Consider the following 17,981-nt stretch of genomic DNA (forward strand, 5'->3'; position numbering starts at 1 on the left):
AACAACCAGGCACTTAACTCTATTGAATCATTTTTACAACAGCAGTCTCTTAATAACAGCCAGTTAACTTTGCTCTAGGGTGGCTGTTGTAGAGACGTTCAATGCACTTATAATTCCTAACTTACACTGTACAGACTGCAAATTATTTCACTAGCAGCAGTCATGTTTTGGAACTGGTTCAATTCAAGTAACAAGAAATTAGTTGAAAGGAGCTATTTAAGAAAGCAAAAACATGTGCCATGTTTCTGTCAAGTGTTAGGATAAATCTACTAGCATTCTATCAGGCATGCCATTCTCTGATTGGCTATGCCACTCAATATCTATTCTGTTGTAGATAGTGAGTAGCGTAGCAGTGTGCACTTGTTTACAAAATGACAGCCTCTTCTTTGCGTTTTTGAGGTGTCTGTGAGGGGGATTTACATGTAGCTAAAGTTTTGAACGACTGGTAGATTTATACTGAAACAATTAGATTATTCGCTCTCGATTTCTATGCATGATAGTCGACTCGGGCTACGCCCTTGTTAACTATCATGTGATAGAAATCTTGAGTTCATGTTGTAATTGTTAAATAGAAACACAAGTGGAAGTTTGGAAGAAAAAGAAATGTTGTGGGAACACAAACCGACAGGCAAGTGTTTCCACAGCTTTTTCTGTTTCCACAGCTTTTTTAGAAAATACGGTGACAAAGTAAAGAAAACACATTGTATACTTTGATCATCAAAATGTAAATTCTCTTTGCTCGGGCCATCATTGCATCAACAGCTTATGCTAGTTCTGTGTTTCTATCGAATTATAGAAACACGATTTTAAACCAATCAGTGCAGTTCTCTTCTTTGGGCTATTTTCGAAATCACCAAGTCATGCAAGACAAACAGTTCACTCAAGGGAAATTTTACAGTACCCTAACCGGAGCAGATTATGTTTCATTTCTTTTTAGACGGAAGAGAAAGTAAGGTGTCAACAAGAAAAACTAGAACTCGCTGAGCAGAACCTTAACCAGTCTCTAAGAAAAGCTGAAGCATTACCTAAAATAGAAGAAGAATTAGCCGTACAAATGGCAGCCTTAAATGAGGTAAGTTGTACTGACATGTCATGGAGAGTACAATCAGAAACACAAATATGGATTTGAAATGTTGTACTGTTCTTTTTTAAGTTCCAGAAAGGTAAATATTTAGTTGATTGTCTGAAAACAGTTGAACCATTGCGCATATGTATTCTAAATTGAGTCTCAAAAACTGGTACCATAAAATCAGTTGCTACTAGGTGAGGTCCAGCAAAATGGAATATTGATTATACACAGTGTACGTGTACTTTAGTACAAGGGCATCAGTGCTACAATTTCAAAGCAGTAAAGAAGTTGTCAAGTTTTGCATCAGTTGTAGTTTTTTGACCTGTTTTTTAAAATGAACTAAAAATGTTGGTAAAATCAGAGGTTTTTGCTCCCAACATCAGTAATGTTTCTCCCATACTAGTATTTTGTTCAAGTATTAACAACATGTTATTATAATGGTTAGCTTCACAAGCAGGTAAGATAAACCAAATTTGCACTGTGAATGGCAAAGCGAGCAGGCAAGATGTCCCTATCTTATTGGGATTCCCAGCTGTATTATCTGTTGAAAATGTTGTTCTTTATGCCATGTAATGAACTCTTTATTATTCAAGCTTGTTCTTGATGAAGTTAAGAGGGCTTGATATTGGCCTTTTCTTGTTGTGTGTTCATGGATCTTAACTACATTGCAATCCATAATGACTGCACAGAAGAACTTCAATCAGTCAATCAACACTTTATTTAAACATGTTACGCCTAAGAGCTAATTAAGCTTGATCAAAATGTGAATGTGTATGCAACAACAAAAAAACATAGCCAGTATCCGGACATCTTGATCTCGCACTTAGTCAATAACCGATATGCCATGTCTTTTTGTCTTTTAAGGCGGCAGAGAAACAAGGGTCAGCAGAAGAGACTGTTCAACAGCTGCAGACCCAGGTTCAAGACCTTCAGGCTGAGCTTAACAGGGTGAGACCACTTGTAGTTTACTTAAATAGAGTTTTGGGTCACAGTTCAAGGTCAACTCTGGCATTTCAGCTTGGGGAATGGTTCGTATTTCCACAGTGTGAAACATTTGTGGTGCCAGCCAGCGCCCTATAAATTGCATCAAGTTATGGAGTTCAAAATTCTCCTCTCTGCATTAAAAATCTTCTGTACACCAAAATTAATGATACTGGGCTATAATGAGACCTGATGATGTTTCTACTACTTGTATGTTTTTAGGAGCAGGGATGGTGCAGTGGTGAGAGCACTTGCCTCCCACCAATGTGGCCCGGGTTCAATTCCGGCCCGGTGCCATGTGTGGGTTGAGTTTCTTGTTGGTTCTCACCTTGCCTGAAGGGTTTTTCTCTGGGAACTCCATTTTTCCTCCCTCCACAAAATCCCATATCTCCAAATTTCAATTCAGCTAGGATAGAGGACCTGCATATTTAATTTTTCTGATTGTAAAATTGTCCTAAAGACCGTATATGATGCCAAGTACACTGATGGCTAAAGGTCCTTTATTTTAGGCCCGGGAAAGAGAAAAGATTAAAGAAGACCATAACACTAGATTATCAAATACAATTGACAAGTTGCTGGGTGAATCAACTGAAAGACTACAAGTTCACCTCAAGGAAAGGATGGCTGTACTGGAAGAGAAGGTTTGTGATTTATGTTGAATACACGTACTGTACGTGTACATGTAGTTTGTTGCATGTATTAATTTTGATTTTTTTTTTTAGCAACAAAAAAGTTATGTTGCACCTTACTGCACTTTCCAGACCATGTGACCTCTGAAATTTAAATCAACCGACGTTTTAATTTTCTGGTGCTGTAAATTATGTTAGCAGACTTCTCAGGAAACATATTTTCAATTTTTTAAATCAGATGCAGAAGGTCTATTAGTGATTTGGGATTAGTACACTTCATTCAGTTTTGTTTGTTTATTTTTTTTTTAAGGTGTGTTGATTGTAGTCATAATTATGGTTGACCACAGACAAATATGGAATCTGTAGTTGAGTTTTGAACTTAACAAGATTTTAAAAAGTGAAGTAAAAAGAAACTAATTTTTAGCTGCTAGGAGAACTATTCATGCGCAGGGCTGTCAATAAGGTCTGTAACCCATGATACCTGCTACGGCTGAGTATGTTTTATGGGCCCCTGATATTACAGGTGAACTGGACTATAGTGGATACAATTCACTCAATAGGTGACAAGTTTGTTACAGGTGTGAAGATCAAGGCTACAGGTGACTTGAAACTTAATGACAGCCCTGATGTGTGATTTTTGTTCTGTGTTTTTGTTAACAGGCTGCTCTGGCTCAAGAACTTACAGCAGTAAAATCACAAATAGAAGATCTTCAAAGGGAAAAGGTAATATGAAATAAGAACTACCTAAAATCAGTCTATTTGAAGAAGACCTGGGTAGCAAACAGTCAGAATGTGACAATTGATCCACTACAAGTAACTACATGTACAGTATATTATTAAATCACTAATAATATACATGAAAAAATTACTCGATTCTGATTGGCTGAGAGCAGTGCAGTTCAAGTGTAACACTAGTGCAAAAAGTGTAACACCAGTGCAAATTACACATCATAATTCTGGATTATGATTGGCTGAAAGACAAAAGGAAATTTTCTATGCCAATGATACAACGTAAAATGATGAAGAGAATTTTGTGCAGGCTTCAAGAAAGATCTTCCGACACTTCCTCCACGTGAATTTTAATAAGTAATCATACAGTTTTTCTCGATCAATTTGGAATTTATTTGCACTTGTGAGTTTTTCAAAAAGCTCACTCATGCAAATTAATTCCAAATTGAACTTGAAACCATATGATTACCTATACAAAGCACACACAGATATATATGTGTCTGGATTTTTTTCCAATGGTAAGTGCTCTCATTGGCTACATGTACTTCAAGTTTACTTGACATCAATCAATAAAACTTTTTTCTGTCATTGGGACAAGTAGACTATCCTGCCAGGCAAGTTGCTTTTCATTCTTACTTGCCCGATGGGCAAGGGCCCAGACAAGACATCTGGCAACTTAATCACGAAAAGCAAACTAAGACCTGCCCAGTTCTGGGTAAGCAAAATTTGAAAGCTGCTTGTCCAAAGGGCAAACTGGAATTCACAGTTTGTTCGAGCCATGTCAAAATTCTCAGAGCAGTTGACAAGTGATTGACATCAGAGGGTAACAGTGCACTTTTACTTGCAAGGGTTGACCAATGATTGCATGGCATCCAGATCTACTAATGTCTTTGTTGGGCTACGTACATGACAAATCACTTTCTCACTGTTCTTTGGGAAACCAGTTAATTTTGTCTCTCCTGGCACCACCCTGGAAAGAATTGTGTTTGTTTGGAATACAAAAATGTTAGATAAAAGTGTTTTCTTGAGGACTGGTCATTATTGGGGAGCAGGAATGGCACAGCAATGAGAGCGCTCGCCTCCCACCAATGTGTTTCGGGTTGAATTCCAGCCTGGTGCCTTAATGTCGGTTGAGTTCGTTGTTGGTTCTCTCCTTGCTCGAAGGGTTGTTCTCTTGGTTCTCCAGTTTTCCTCCCTCCACTAAAACCAACACTCCAAATTCCAATTTGACCAGGATAGAGGACCCACATGAAAACCAACTTATCCATTGGATTGTATTGCTTACATTCACAATGTAATTTAAATTTTCTATGCAGTAGCTTTTGATCCATGGCAAGTAGTATTTTTATGTCTGATGTCTTGTTTTTTCTTGCGCAGGAAATATTAGCCCTAGAACTAGGAAGACTGAATGAAGAGTTTGAAAAACGAAAATCTACGGTACAGTATTTTTTAATGCCGATATTCAACTACAATTAAGAACAACTACCAGTTGAAAGGTCGGGTGCAAAAAGGGCATTAAGAATTTTGGTCAAAAGTGAACTTTGTGAAAAACACTCCAAATTTTGTATCTGGTTTTGTTCAGGCATGTTAAAACACTACAGTGGCAAATACTTTACAACTGAAGTTGATAAACTTGTATATTATTCTCTTCTCTATGATGTTAATTTTGTTGTAATAAAAATACTAAATGAAAGTGCAGGAGTTCACAAATTTGAGTCATTTCGCAGTGACAGTGACAGTTCTTCAGTGCATGAAGGCCTAGCATAAATCGTCTTAGTTTTGGTTCAGGTGCTTTTCCCACTATCTGTTGTTTGAGTGCAGCAATGTTCTACCTCCCACTTTCCTACCATCATGATGTTGACTTAAACAATAATTTTGTTAAACAGAGTGCTCCAGCTGCTGCAGTGAATGGTCCTGTTGTACAATTTGCCAGGTATTTAACTTAACAATACTAGCTTTTTTTGATACACTTTAATACACATTGAGTGCCTTCCCATAATTATAAGGTGCAGTGATATGCCTGTTTTCAGCAGTCAAGTAGGCTCACAAATATTATATCATGTGCTTTTATCAATCTTTTACGTAACTAAGCATCTTTCTGTGGAAACCAATACCAATCATGACTTCCCATCACATTTATCTCTGCACCACATAGTTAAAAATTAAGATTCTCTGATCAGGTTACTGACGGATGCTATTATTGGTTAGTTGTGATTACGTTGTAGTACAATCATAATTCATGACAGTTATTCAGATTCCACCATATTACAAATGTGCCGTATTTGTCATTCTTAAAGAAAACTCTTGAAATGATTTTGCCTCTGCTGTAAACTATTTACTAGTATTTTGAGTTTTTAAAGGAGCCACGTCACGGTTTGCGCATCTTGAAAAGTTTAGCCCAATTGAAGTTTGTACTTTGTGATCCATGCCAGTCTTCTCCTTCTAACCATCCTGGTTCCTTTATTGTTTTATTATCTTGTTGGTATTTTTCCATCTTTGTAAACTACTGTTTTCAGTTTTCCTCTGATATAAAGATAATTCTGTACGCTGCCAAAATAACTCAAAATGCCATGGCTGAACTTCTTTAATTTATTGAATTTTAGTGAGCCTGTTAAGCGAGAGACAAAAGGCCGCTCTGGAATAGAGGACTCACCCAGCAGGGTGTTTACACTAAATGAACAGGAGTGGCAGAAGCTAGAACAGGCAAGCGTTCTTAAGAATGTTGCCATGGCATTCGACACTGGTCGGCTCTCTGACATTGAAAGTGATGCTGGCAGTGACATCTCTGAAGAAAGAGGCGTCGGTGGTGACGCACAGACTTTAGCATCTCTCCTACAACAGCAGATAGACATAATTAATAAAGAGCTCAAGTAAGTACATGCAACCATTCTACCTTTACACGTGTATACTACATTTTTGCTCAAAATTAATAGAAATTTCCCTTTCATACTACCTCACATTTCTTTTAGTTCAGTGAAAGAATTTTGGTGATACATATTAAATAATTAATTATTAGTCCTTCACATTAGGGATCTTGGCATAATTTGCAGCAGTGTTTCTTCATAATTGTTATTTCAATGCAGCAATCTTAGTTAGCTTCTAATAAAGTAGAAATGAGACTAATCCTAATACAAAGTGCAAATGGGAAATCACTTCATTACCTTAATAAATCTTGAATTTGTATTTGTGATTAGCCAACTTCAGGAGGAACACAAGACAACTGAGAGGAGAGCCATTGTCCTTGAGAAGACTGTAACAAGAAGCCCAATGCATAAGGATGTGTATTCAGCTAATTCTCAACAGGTATATGTATGTTGTGCCCTTAGATTGTTTTTCATATATAGGGTACTGTGACCTCAAATGCACACATAAACTGCAAGGTACTTGTTAAAGACGCGTGAAGTTGTTGAGAAGGTAATAACGTAGAGATTTGTTCTTAATATTGGACTTCTTTTTTATTAATTTTTTTTTTTTACCAGGAATTGGTTGCATCTTCTACATCTTTTCCATTTCCTCCTCTTGATCCCATGGATACAACACCAATCTGGGTATGTACACTGGTCGTGTACACTATTTAACAATTAGATTGTGAGCTTGAGACATCATAAGCAAATAATCTAATTGTTGTAGTAGAATTCTATCTTAAGTAATGATTTGTAATTAATTTTTATATTGATTAAGCATCACATGTACGCAAAATTGCTTGCAGACTGCATTTCTATTTGAAACTTGCAGCTGTGTATGCATGCTTGTCAGTCCCTCCAATAATTTTGAAGTTTAAAAGTCTGGTTACAGTTCCGTGTATGTCTCTCTTTTAGTCTCATCAGGAATTGAATCATTCAGTGATATTTGTACATCTTCCTCTGATACGTCATATTTCCATTTTCAGTAGATGACCTTTAGCCACTGCACTCTCACCAACAGCTGATAGTGTAGAACAGCACAACCAATCAGTGTGCAGCATTTGAATTAGTATACTAGTAGGTGGCAGCAATCCACAATGGACCAACTCCATGTTCAAGAGAATTAGTATTACTCCTGGACTTGTTTTTACAATTTTTCTAAATTATCCTTTCGTGTTGTAGAGGTGCAGCAGCTTGATAGGTAGTGTGCTGTACTCCAGATTGAGCAGTCTAGGTTCAAGCCCTGGCCAGGGTCACTGTGCTCTGTTCTTGTGCAAGACATTTTACCCTCACAGTGCCTCTCTCCACCCAGTTGTATATACGAGAACAGCCAAATTTAGTGCTGGGGGGGGGGGGGGAACCCTGTGAAGGACTAGCATCCCATCCACAGGGGAGTAAAGTCTGGGATTAGCTCCAGTGGTATGAACTGCTCAGCCCAATGCAGACTTTACCTTTATTCTTTTGTGTTTGTGCAGGTTAAGTCAAGCAAGGAAGGTTCACTGAACAACCTTGATGATGCACCCACCCCTCCCACGCCTAGCTCAGGTACATCTGATTCTACAGAAAGTTCTAAACCCAGCCAGACAGGTGCAAATTCCAGTTCATTACCTGATGATGTAGCAAGTACAGTACCATCTACTAATGGCATGATCAAATTAAGGTGAGAGCATTGAAAACAGGGAGAAAATGGATGTTGTGTTGTGTCTTAACAATTTTTGACCAGAATCACTCATTTTGTCCAAATTAGAGCTTTGCTACTGTTTTGATAATTGAGTTATTACAGAAGTAGTTTTGACAAAAAGTATTACAAGTAGTACATGTGTATGCAGCCACCAGTTTGGTGTCCTTCATTGATCCACAAAAGATCAGCGTAAAAACTAGAGAAACACGTGAGATTGTACCATCAATATCATTAATTTTGATTTCACCTCAGAGCTCTTTAGAGATCAATTTGTTTTATTATATTCAGGTCTGAAAATTAAAAAGATGTACCATAAATATCCATTTCTATCACCATTAGAAACATGTTCATACAAGACACAATAAAGTTCAAAACACTTCATAAAGCATGAAAGAATGAAGGATGCGAATGCAGCCATAACACTACTGGAAAAATGACCTGAAAAAATTTCAGGCTCTGAATGGGATTCGAACCCACAACCTTTGTGTTACCGGTGCAATGCTCTACCAACTGAGCTATCAAAGCCACATGAGAGCGGTTGTGTGTGGGTTCGGCCCGATATGTTCAGTGGACGTAATACTCGGCTCAAGTATATGAAATTTGGGATTGATTTCATTCAATCAATCCCAAACTTTGCATCAAGATTCGTTGTTTTTTTTTTTGTCTCAGAGTATGTAAAAGGTGTAACTTTGTAGGATTTAAAGTTTGGAATCTGAGAATTTCAATGATAATGTCAGATAAAAACCACCAATAAACATAGATAATTTGAAGATTGATATTGAATGTGGCATGTTTTGAGTCCAAGCATTGTCCCACAGTCCTGATCAAACACCAGTGGCTTATTTAGTAACTGCAAAAATGCTCTTAACAGTGACAAGTAAATTGGTTCCATCTTTCAGGGATAACTCAGTGGACTCATTACCAAGTGTCACAAGCACAACAAGTAGTGCAGAATCTTTATCAAAAAACAGCAGCAGTGGCTCGCGTAAGAAAGGCATCAAAGGATCCTTTGGGCGTCTGTTTGGAACTAAAACAAAGACTAAAAATAAGGACTCTGCGGGTGTCCTATCAGACTCGTACTCTCTTTCAAATGAACCTGTTCCAGGAGGAACAGGGCAGAGAGAGTTAGACAGGAGAATAAAAAATAAGTCACATTTGTTAGCGGAAGCATTAGCAGCTGGGACACCTTTTGCTTTGTGGAATGCACCTACAGTTGTGGCTTGGTTAGAGGTTAGTTGATTACTTACCGGTCACTTGACATTATCACTGCCATCATAGTTGCTTGTGCAAATAGTTCAAAATGTTAAGTCAGTAGTACGGTCATTTTAGTGTTTTGGACAATATTTCTTTTCACTGTGGTCATTGGTGTGTCTAGGAAAACATGAACCACTATATCTCTGTGGACAGAAGTGCAGACTAGTGAGCTTCACCTGTGAAGCTTCTAGCCAACATTGCCAGCCAATACAAGATTATCATTATAGGTAACAGCAAATGTTCTGCTGGGGGGTGGTCATGCGATGGACTATCATCCTGTCTGAGGGCAAGCAAGAGTACTCCTAGTTGCTTCAAACTACATAAACTGGAGATAAGCTCCAGCCTAGTGCGCCACTAGGTTCCAATGCAGGCTTTACCTTTTTCATTGGTATGTAGCATTGAGCATCTGTCTCGTCTCCTGTTTATTTTTGTTGTTATAGTTGTGGGTTGGTATGCCTGCCTGGTACGTGGCTGCCTGTAAAGCAAATGTTAAGAGTGGAGCAATCATGTCGGTAAGGGATCATGTTTTTGTATGCCTCTGTCGCTAATCATTGGGTGCATTCCTTTAGGATGATCTGGATCAGGATCAGTGATTCAAGAACGCTTGGATCATGCTGCACCAAAGGAACAAAAGAATCTATGACCAGAGTAGATTAATCAATTCCTTTGATGTATATGTACCAAGATCTGAGTGATCTTGGATCACTGATCTAGATAACCCAAAAGTAATGCACCTATTACTTTTAGTTATTAATTACAGTATATCATCATATTTTGTGTTAACTGAACTCGACTCTGCAAGCTGAAGCCTAGTGTAATTTAAAGTTTCATGGGTTTGGCTTACATGAACATGAGTGAACTGAATTCATTTCTTTATGAAGGTTTGTGCCTCTACAATTTAGATGTCATTTAAGAGCAAGAGCAAAAAGCTACCCAGAAACAAGCTACATGGGGAACATTTAAGGGCTAAGAGTTATTTTAAGAAGAAAACTATATTCCAATTTTTTTGGTGATTTCTTTCAGGCTTTGTCAGATACTGAGATTCAACATGAGATTGGAATATCAAATCCACTTCATAGGCTCAAGTTACGGCTTGCCATCCAAGAGATTGTCACTCTTACAAGTCCATCATCACCAACAACTAACAGAAATGTGAGTATGGATTTAATTAGTGCAATGTACTTAAAATAAGTAGCCTTTGTGTCAAGCCAAGAATATTGTGCAAGCCATTGTTTCCATTTGTTTAGCATCAACAGTATGCTTGTGACACTTTTTTGTTGTCTTATTGTCTTACAGTCTCTAGTGTATGGTGAAATGAACCATGACTGGATTGCTAATGAATGGCTGCCCAGTCTAGGACTTGCTCAATACAAGGTGAGATTTAAATGGTGATAAATAAACAACGAAAATTCAACTTGAGGTATGTTTTAAACTAACCACACACGAGTAAGCACTGTTAAATAGTTACATTTGTATAGTCACAAGGGTTTTATCCACAGACTGAAAAGTTAGAACCACAATGTACAGCACAAGACTAAAATTGTATAACTAAGAAATTGACTCTACCTTACAATAAGGCTAATCTTGAGAAGGAATCTTACCCAAACATATTTCCTCTTTCAGAGTACTTTTCAAGAATGTTTAGTAGATGCAAGAATGCTGGAACACATCAGCAAAAAAGAACACCAAAAGTATTTGAAATTAGTAGATGGTTTTCACAGGTTTGTACTCAGTGTACCTTCATTAATAACAGTTGATTATACCTGCATGACACAGACACACAAATTGACTGACTGCTTAACTGCTTGACTGCTTGACTGCTTGACTGCTTGACTGCTTGACTGCTTGACTGCTTGACTGCTTGACTGCTTGACTGCTTGACTGCTTGACTGCTTGACTGCTTGACTGCTTGACTGCTTGACTGCTTGACTGCTTGACTGCTTGACTGCTTGACTGCTTGACTGCTTGACTGCTTGACTGCTTGACTGTTAGACTGACTGACTCACTGATTGATTGATTGATTGGTTGGTTGATTGATTGATTGACTGACTGATTGATTGATTTACTGACTGACTGACTGAATGATTGATTGAATGACTGATTGATTGATTGACTGACTGACGGATTGATTGATTGACTAACTGACCGACTAATTGATTGATTGATTGAGTGATTGACTGACTGACTGACTGACTGACTGATTGATTGATTGATTGATTGATTGATTGATTGATTGATTGTTTGCATTTAACTCTGTTGTTGCAGACACAGCTTACAATGTGGTGTCAAATGTTTAGGATTTATGAATTACGATAGGAGGGTAAGTTGGAAGCTCTAACTGCTTTCTTTTAACGTGGATTGTAACCACAATAGCATTCCAGTATTCTGTGGAATGAGTTAATGTGAACGTGAATTTTTGAGTTCAGAAATATATCTTTAGATCTCAGCATCGTCAACTAGCAAGAGTGGTATAGAACAAAGACGCCTGGTGGTTTAAGGATGCTAAAAAAACGTTTTTTGTTCCTAGTTGCTGGAGAAAAGACAGCAAATGTGTGCAGAGGAGGTTAAAGGTAAAAATAGTTATTGTCTTTTATATGGAATGTAGTGTAACATGTTTGAGATGCTTGGTACGTGAGTGCATTAAACTGTAGAATAGAGAATAGCCTTTGAAATCAAATTGTAGTTTGTTCCTAAATGCAACTTCTTCATAGCACATTGTAGAAGACTTGTTTCCAGAGCAGGAGTCTTCTAGTCATGTTGTTCTGGTTACAAAGCCAAGTTAGTTACTACTAGGTGAAGAGAAACAATTTTGTTACAAATCTTAAAACTTAACCAGGACCTCTCAGGGCCTCTTTTCTCACTTAAAGGGGCTGGGTTCACAGGTGACGAGCATGTCAAAGTAATTCTTTCTCAAACACGGTGATTTGATTCTATTTAGATGTGCTTGTTTGGAGCAATGAACGTTTAATTGAGTGGTTAAAGAAGATTGGATTGAACGAATACGCTGATAACTTGCACGGCACAGGAGTCCATGGAGCTGTTATTGCGCTGGATGATACTTTTGACTTCAGTACCCTGGCATACGCTTTACAGATACCCAGTCAAAACACACAGGTAACACACAACTTTCTGCTGATCCCTTTCCATACATCGGAGAAGCGAGAAAGCGTCAGTAATTTTCGAACGATTTCTAGTCGCTACACACTAACGGCTGACAGTGTGCGATAACTCGGCCAATCATATAACTAGTAGAATTCTACTAAATATCAGAAAGTTAGAGAATCTAATTTGTGATCACCATTCAACTTGATGTTTGTCTATTACAGATACGTCAAATTCTTGAGCGGGAATTCAATTGGTTGCTGGCGAACGGTACTGACAGAGAAGTGCTGGATGAAGTAAGATACTACTTGTTTCACGATATGGCTTTAAAGGAGCTCAGTCACGGTATTCAGATTTGTTTTGGCAATGTACAAAACAATCTTAAAATTGAAGGGAAACTGAAAGTCATAGTTAACTAAGATAGAAAATACCAAAGAGATAATAATAAATCATAAAGAAACAAGGATGGCGAAGATTAAGGTCATTCCCCGGTATTGCACTGCGCATCCTTACTGCGCATAATTTCACGCGTGATTAGCGCGCGCGCATTAAAAAATGGCGGCTTTTTGTTTACAGCTGGATCTCGCCATAGAGATAAATCGTCATTTTCTCGCAAACGAGTATGGTGACCTATCATTTTTTTTTCTGTTGTTTTGAATTGAGTAATACATTTCTCTGTGTAAAATAAATATGGACCAATTCTCAGTGTAGAACAAAAGCAATCGTCGGAAACGTGAATTTAGCAAGCAATCGTGACTACAATCATGGTGCTATTGTAAGGATTTATATGGGTATAAATAAGGTGCTGTTGCTCCTAAACGAACATGGGGACCCCTCATTTTTATTTCAGAATTTAAGTTCCTATAATGTAAACAATCAATAGCCAAAGTTTCACAAAAATCTCAGTGCAGGTTCTATTTCAGTGGAATGACCTTAACACGTATTACAAACGACGAACTTAACAAAGTTAGGCTAAACTTTGCAAGATGCGCTAATCGTGACGTAGTTCCTTTAATTTCCTCAGTCAACTATTTTTTGAATAGTTAAGTAAAATGGTTCCCATGAGTGCATCAAACGAGGCGGTGAATCCGTAAACAGTACCATGATCTGAGTGATCTTAGATCACTGATCCAGATCACCCTAAAGGAACGCACCCTGAGTAACAACACGTAGTAATAGTATCAAAACTTCTCTTCAATTCAATTAATTTTACCCAATTCATTTTAGCTTGGTAATGGTGGTGATTTCAAGCGCTCCAAATCCTGGCGAAAGATGTTTAAGCAACGTGATAAAGGAAAAGACAAGAGCAAAGACAAGGAAGCTAATATTAGAAAAAACTCGTCCGGATCGGAGTCATCTCTGAGCCAGTCAAGCGTCAGCTCGTCTCCAAAACCTTCAGCTAAGAATGCTAAACACAATGTGGTCAGTAGTGACCCAAAAACAACAGGTAAACACTGACAGGGGAGGAGCAATTAAAGAAGGGAAGTACTGATACGGGAGAGGTAAGGAAAGCTTGGAAATACTGACAGAGGAGGGGCAAGGAAAGCAGGGAATACTGACAGGGGAGGAGCAATCAAAGAAGGGAAATACTGACAGGGGAGGGGTGAGGAAAGCGAGGAAATACGGATAGGGGAGGAGCAATCGAAGAGGGGAAGTACTGATACGGCAAGGAAAGCGTGGAAATACTGACAGGGGAGGGGCAAGGAAAGCAGGGAAATACTAACAGGGGAGCGGCAATTAAAGAAGGAAAATATTGACAGGGGAGGGGCAATCAAAGAAGGGAAATACTGACAGGGGAGAGGAATCAAAGAAGGACAAGGAAATTAGGCAGATACTGACACGAGAAAGGAGGGTGAAAGTGAAAATTATACTCACATCGGAGGAGCTAGGAAAGTAAGGAAATACGGACAGGGGAGGGGCAAGACTGACAGGGATGGGAGGCCATGCCAGACTCTTCTACACTTTCGTGCCATTTAAACAGGTAGTACTGAGCTTTGAAATGAATTACATGTGTGTGTAATATTGATGTTTACCTTCCAGCTCCGGTGTCAACACGTTATTCTCTCTTACTCTTGAAGGAATTTATTTAGTATCACTATAGGTTTCTTAGGTGATCAGTTCTTTCAAGCCTGACATTGTATTGATAGTTTGAAGAGACAATTTGATTCAAGTTTTAGCAAAGAAAGAGCGTCTGTGCTCTTACATTGCTAGTTCTTGCTTTCTCTTGTTTTTCCTCGGCCTTTTGTTTATCTTGGGTTTGTGTTTGCTGTAGATGGTGGTTCTGTGGTCTCAAGCCAGTCATAGCAGTTATCAGGCAATCATTAATCACACAGTTTGGTAAGTATAGGTCACAGTGGAGCAACGATAGTTAAGGTTTATGGTCTTCTCTCATAGGACCTCGTAGCCAACGTCAAATGTTCAGTTTATTTTTTTCCAATTTACGCCGTCCGTTACGTCACGTTCAAGACCCTGGTAGACTGGAACGAGTAGCATGTGTTCTTTAAACCATCGTTTGTACGAATTTAACCCTTTACCCCCTAAGGCAAACGACAGTTTTTCCTAAATCAGCAAATAAAGGCTCTCTACCTGTGTACAATAGAGCGGTTTTCAATTGAGTGTCGAAAGTAATTAGACAATTACTTTGGTTTTGGTTTTGGTTTTACTGCAGATTGAGATTGGCTGAGTAGTCTAATTGGTAAGAAATTGGTTTGGTTTTGGTTTTACGACACTCAATTGAAAACCGCTGTATACCATTTGAAAGCCACTGATCAGCTTATTTAAGAACTGACATCAGCAGCTATGAAGGAGGTAGTCATTTTGAGAGAAATTGTTTTGAAATGTGAAACTGAAAAGCTTCCAACACGTATCAATTCTCAAATATCATAGGTATGCCCCTGAACTGTAGCTTATTTAGCAGGTCTTAGTGCATAGCATGGTGTGAAACAAGTCTTGCATTCCAGGTGCATCAAAAAAAAAAAGAAATTGTAAAATTATGGTGGTGGTCAACCATATCTCAGATAGGAGGGGGTCACAATTTTATGCCTTGAATGAGCAGATCTTTACAAAACAATTTTCAGGGCAAAAATTCATAGAAATCTCTCAAATATTCACAAAGTTATGCTGTTGTGTACCAAATGGCACTCCTAGGGAGTAAAGGGTTAAAGACGGTCTAATTTATGGGATCACTAAGTGGATTTTATTGCTTTGATTTCATGGGTGGATAACTTTGTGAAAAATTTAGCTAAGGACAGTATTTTCCGTCTTGTTCTCTACAGGTGTCCAATATGAATGGTTTACTAAAATTAACCAATATATCAAGTATGCTTAAATTATAAATACAAATTTATTTTTTCATTTAGACAAGGGTATTGGTATTGTAAACTATACTAGTCGTTTTAGTACCTAATTTTATGGAATTGTAACAAAAGATTTATTAAGGAATTGGTCTGAGATTCCTCGAGATTGGCCACAGCAAATGTTCTTGGGCTTGTGTAAAGATGAAATATCTCGAGCGTTTTGTATAATGTAATTTGCAATGCCTGACCTGTGAATATGATTAATTCCATCAGAATAATAAATTAATTAATTGAAATTGTTCACGCTCCGTCCAGCATGTGCTGCTAGTAGTCTTTGAGATCAGTTTTACCCGTTTTCAGAGGTTGTTCGATTGTTCAATGCTACTGAAGAACCTCGATGTGATCTCTCTGTTGTTTGCCCTTGTCAAATTTTATTTTTTATAGTCATATAAATTTTATAACTCTCTGTCTTTGTTACCTAAAATAATCCATTTTCGAGAAAAGGAAATTGTTGTTTGGTTTTCTTTTTTGATTGAGTAAAGGTGAAAATTGGTATCACACAACTCAACCAAGGCTACTAGCATCCATTTTGAGAGAGTCGCGAGCGTGGTTTAATAAAATTTTGTAATGAATTGAAGTAACTATTGTACTGTTTCGAGTTGAAATGAATTCAGAATACCTTCTCGTGAAGGAGGTATAAAATTATTACGTCACAAAGTTTGACCATATTTAGCTTGGTACGTGATTAGTGAATTTTTGTCATTGGTGTAATTTAAGTATTAGGTACTAAGTACAGTTTTCATAGTTGTGAGTAAATTTGATGGTATAGTTGGTATTTTTTCCACCCATTGAATCAGGTTGTAATCGTTTGTGGTAGGATTTTAGTCGCTACTGAGGGAGAGACTTTCGAGATCTGAAATAAAAATCTCATACTGATGACGTAATCCTGCAGAGGCCCGTACAGGGTTTGTTAATGGTTAAACTGGAGCTCAACCAATCAGAGACGCTACTGGATACCTACGCCATCAGTGTGGGACGTCTTTGGCTTAAATCTCAATTTGTTTTTCTCGTCAGTGAAGAAAGTGATGCAGAAGAATTTTTTTAAGTGTCCAGTAAATCTTGGTCAAGCTTCTGATTTGTACAGAATTTTGAATAGCAAGATAAGACATAATTTACGAGGCAGAAATTGATCTCTTTCGTCCGCTTGCTTTTCTGTTAATACTAGGCATTGAACATGGTCTGATCCTGTAGACCTTAATACTTTCACTTCCTAGAGTGCTAAAGCTCAACATTGCAAAGAAATTCATTTATCATTTCCTGAGTATCGAGAACACACAGTTTTTCGTATGTGTAAGTTCAATCATTAATACAGGTTAAGTCTACACAGCATTTTCTCTCCATATCTTGGCCATGTAACGGGGGACAGAAAACTAGCATTTAATATGTTTCACTGTACTAACTCACTAGGAGGAGATTGCTTGGGCTTTGGGTTGTATGTCACTTGGTCAAGTCCGTAAAGTTTTGGAATATAATGAAGCCTGGTTCCAAACTTCACAGACTCCTGCAACTGTACCCTAGCGTCGTGAAATAAATTAACATTATAATGCTTTTTTATACGTAAATAAGTAGAATAGCTTGTTATATATTGAAGCGGGCACTCTGACAAGCCCTTGGACGTTACAGTTCATTTATATGGTGGAATGAATTTTTGGAAGCATTGAACAAGGTGGAGACATTTGTATGCTTCTTTGCTAAGGATGTTCTTTATCGAGACTTCAGGCAATGACGGGAAGCAAATGAATTTGTAGTACATACCCAACTACTCATCGTGTAATATTTATCTCTACTATGCGAAGCTTGTCTAAGACATTTTTGTATCACGCCTCAAGACTTGAACTTGTTAGTGATCTCAATGTATGCTATCCGTGTTTTTACTGGCTGTAATTCCTTAAAGTTAGTCGTATACTTGATATTGAACATATCTACAACGATTGGACTTTTATAGATTTGAAACTGCGTTCATTGCTAATGCATCTGGTAAGTAAGCAACAGACTAGGTTGTGCGTCGAATGATAGCTTAAAATGACAGCGGAATTTAATAGCTGTTACTATGTGGGATAATTTGCCTCGTACAAGTTGCAAAGGAGCACCTCACAGGCAGTATCTCTATATTTATTCACAAATGAGAAGATTTTTTTTGTTTTTCCGTACTGTATATCATTTGTAAAATATGGAAACCAACAATTTTGTTATCTTTAATGTATATGTAATCAAATATCAGGATCATGAAATACAGTTATATTTTAGTACTAGCAGTCTGCAAGTCTTGAGAATAAA

The 17,981-nt window shown here is 37.8% G+C and overlaps 1 protein-coding gene across 2 annotated transcripts in view; it reads left to right on the forward strand.

Moving 5' to 3' along the window:
- Positions 1 to 17,956, forward strand: part of LOC145491491 (liprin-alpha-1-like) — a 30,364-nt gene extending 12,408 nt beyond the window's left edge. For both annotated transcript variants that reach the window (XM_081470729.1, XM_081470727.1), the window contains exons 10-30: positions 938 to 1,072; positions 1,934 to 2,017; positions 2,560 to 2,691; positions 3,340 to 3,402; positions 4,786 to 4,845; positions 5,295 to 5,341; positions 6,012 to 6,278; positions 6,603 to 6,711; positions 6,888 to 6,956; positions 7,787 to 7,971; positions 8,892 to 9,222; positions 9,687 to 9,758; positions 10,270 to 10,398; positions 10,543 to 10,620; positions 10,870 to 10,967; positions 11,512 to 11,566; positions 11,774 to 11,816; positions 12,185 to 12,360; positions 12,573 to 12,644; positions 13,576 to 13,795; positions 14,621 to 17,956. In XM_081470729.1, coding sequence (XP_081326855.1) covers positions 938 to 1,072; positions 1,934 to 2,017; positions 2,560 to 2,691; positions 3,340 to 3,402; positions 4,786 to 4,845; positions 5,295 to 5,341; positions 6,012 to 6,278; positions 6,603 to 6,711; positions 6,888 to 6,956; positions 7,787 to 7,971; positions 8,892 to 9,222; positions 9,687 to 9,758; positions 10,270 to 10,398; positions 10,543 to 10,620; positions 10,870 to 10,967; positions 11,512 to 11,566; positions 11,774 to 11,816; positions 12,185 to 12,360; positions 12,573 to 12,644; positions 13,576 to 13,795; positions 14,621 to 14,652 — 2,457 coding nt within the window. In that variant the 3' untranslated portion in view covers positions 14,653 to 17,956. The remainder of the gene's footprint in view (positions 1 to 937; positions 1,073 to 1,933; positions 2,018 to 2,559; positions 2,692 to 3,339; positions 3,403 to 4,785; positions 4,846 to 5,294; positions 5,342 to 6,011; positions 6,279 to 6,602; positions 6,712 to 6,887; positions 6,957 to 7,786; positions 7,972 to 8,891; positions 9,223 to 9,686; positions 9,759 to 10,269; positions 10,399 to 10,542; positions 10,621 to 10,869; positions 10,968 to 11,511; positions 11,567 to 11,773; positions 11,817 to 12,184; positions 12,361 to 12,572; positions 12,645 to 13,575; positions 13,796 to 14,620) is intronic.
- The last annotated feature ends 25 nt before the right edge of the window (positions 17,957 to 17,981 follow it).

The sequence above is a fragment of the Orbicella franksi genome, chromosome 6 (genome assembly GCF_964199315.1).
Source record: "Orbicella franksi chromosome 6, jaOrbFran1.1, whole genome shotgun sequence".
Lineage (NCBI taxonomy): Eukaryota > Metazoa > Cnidaria > Anthozoa > Scleractinia > Merulinidae > Orbicella > Orbicella franksi.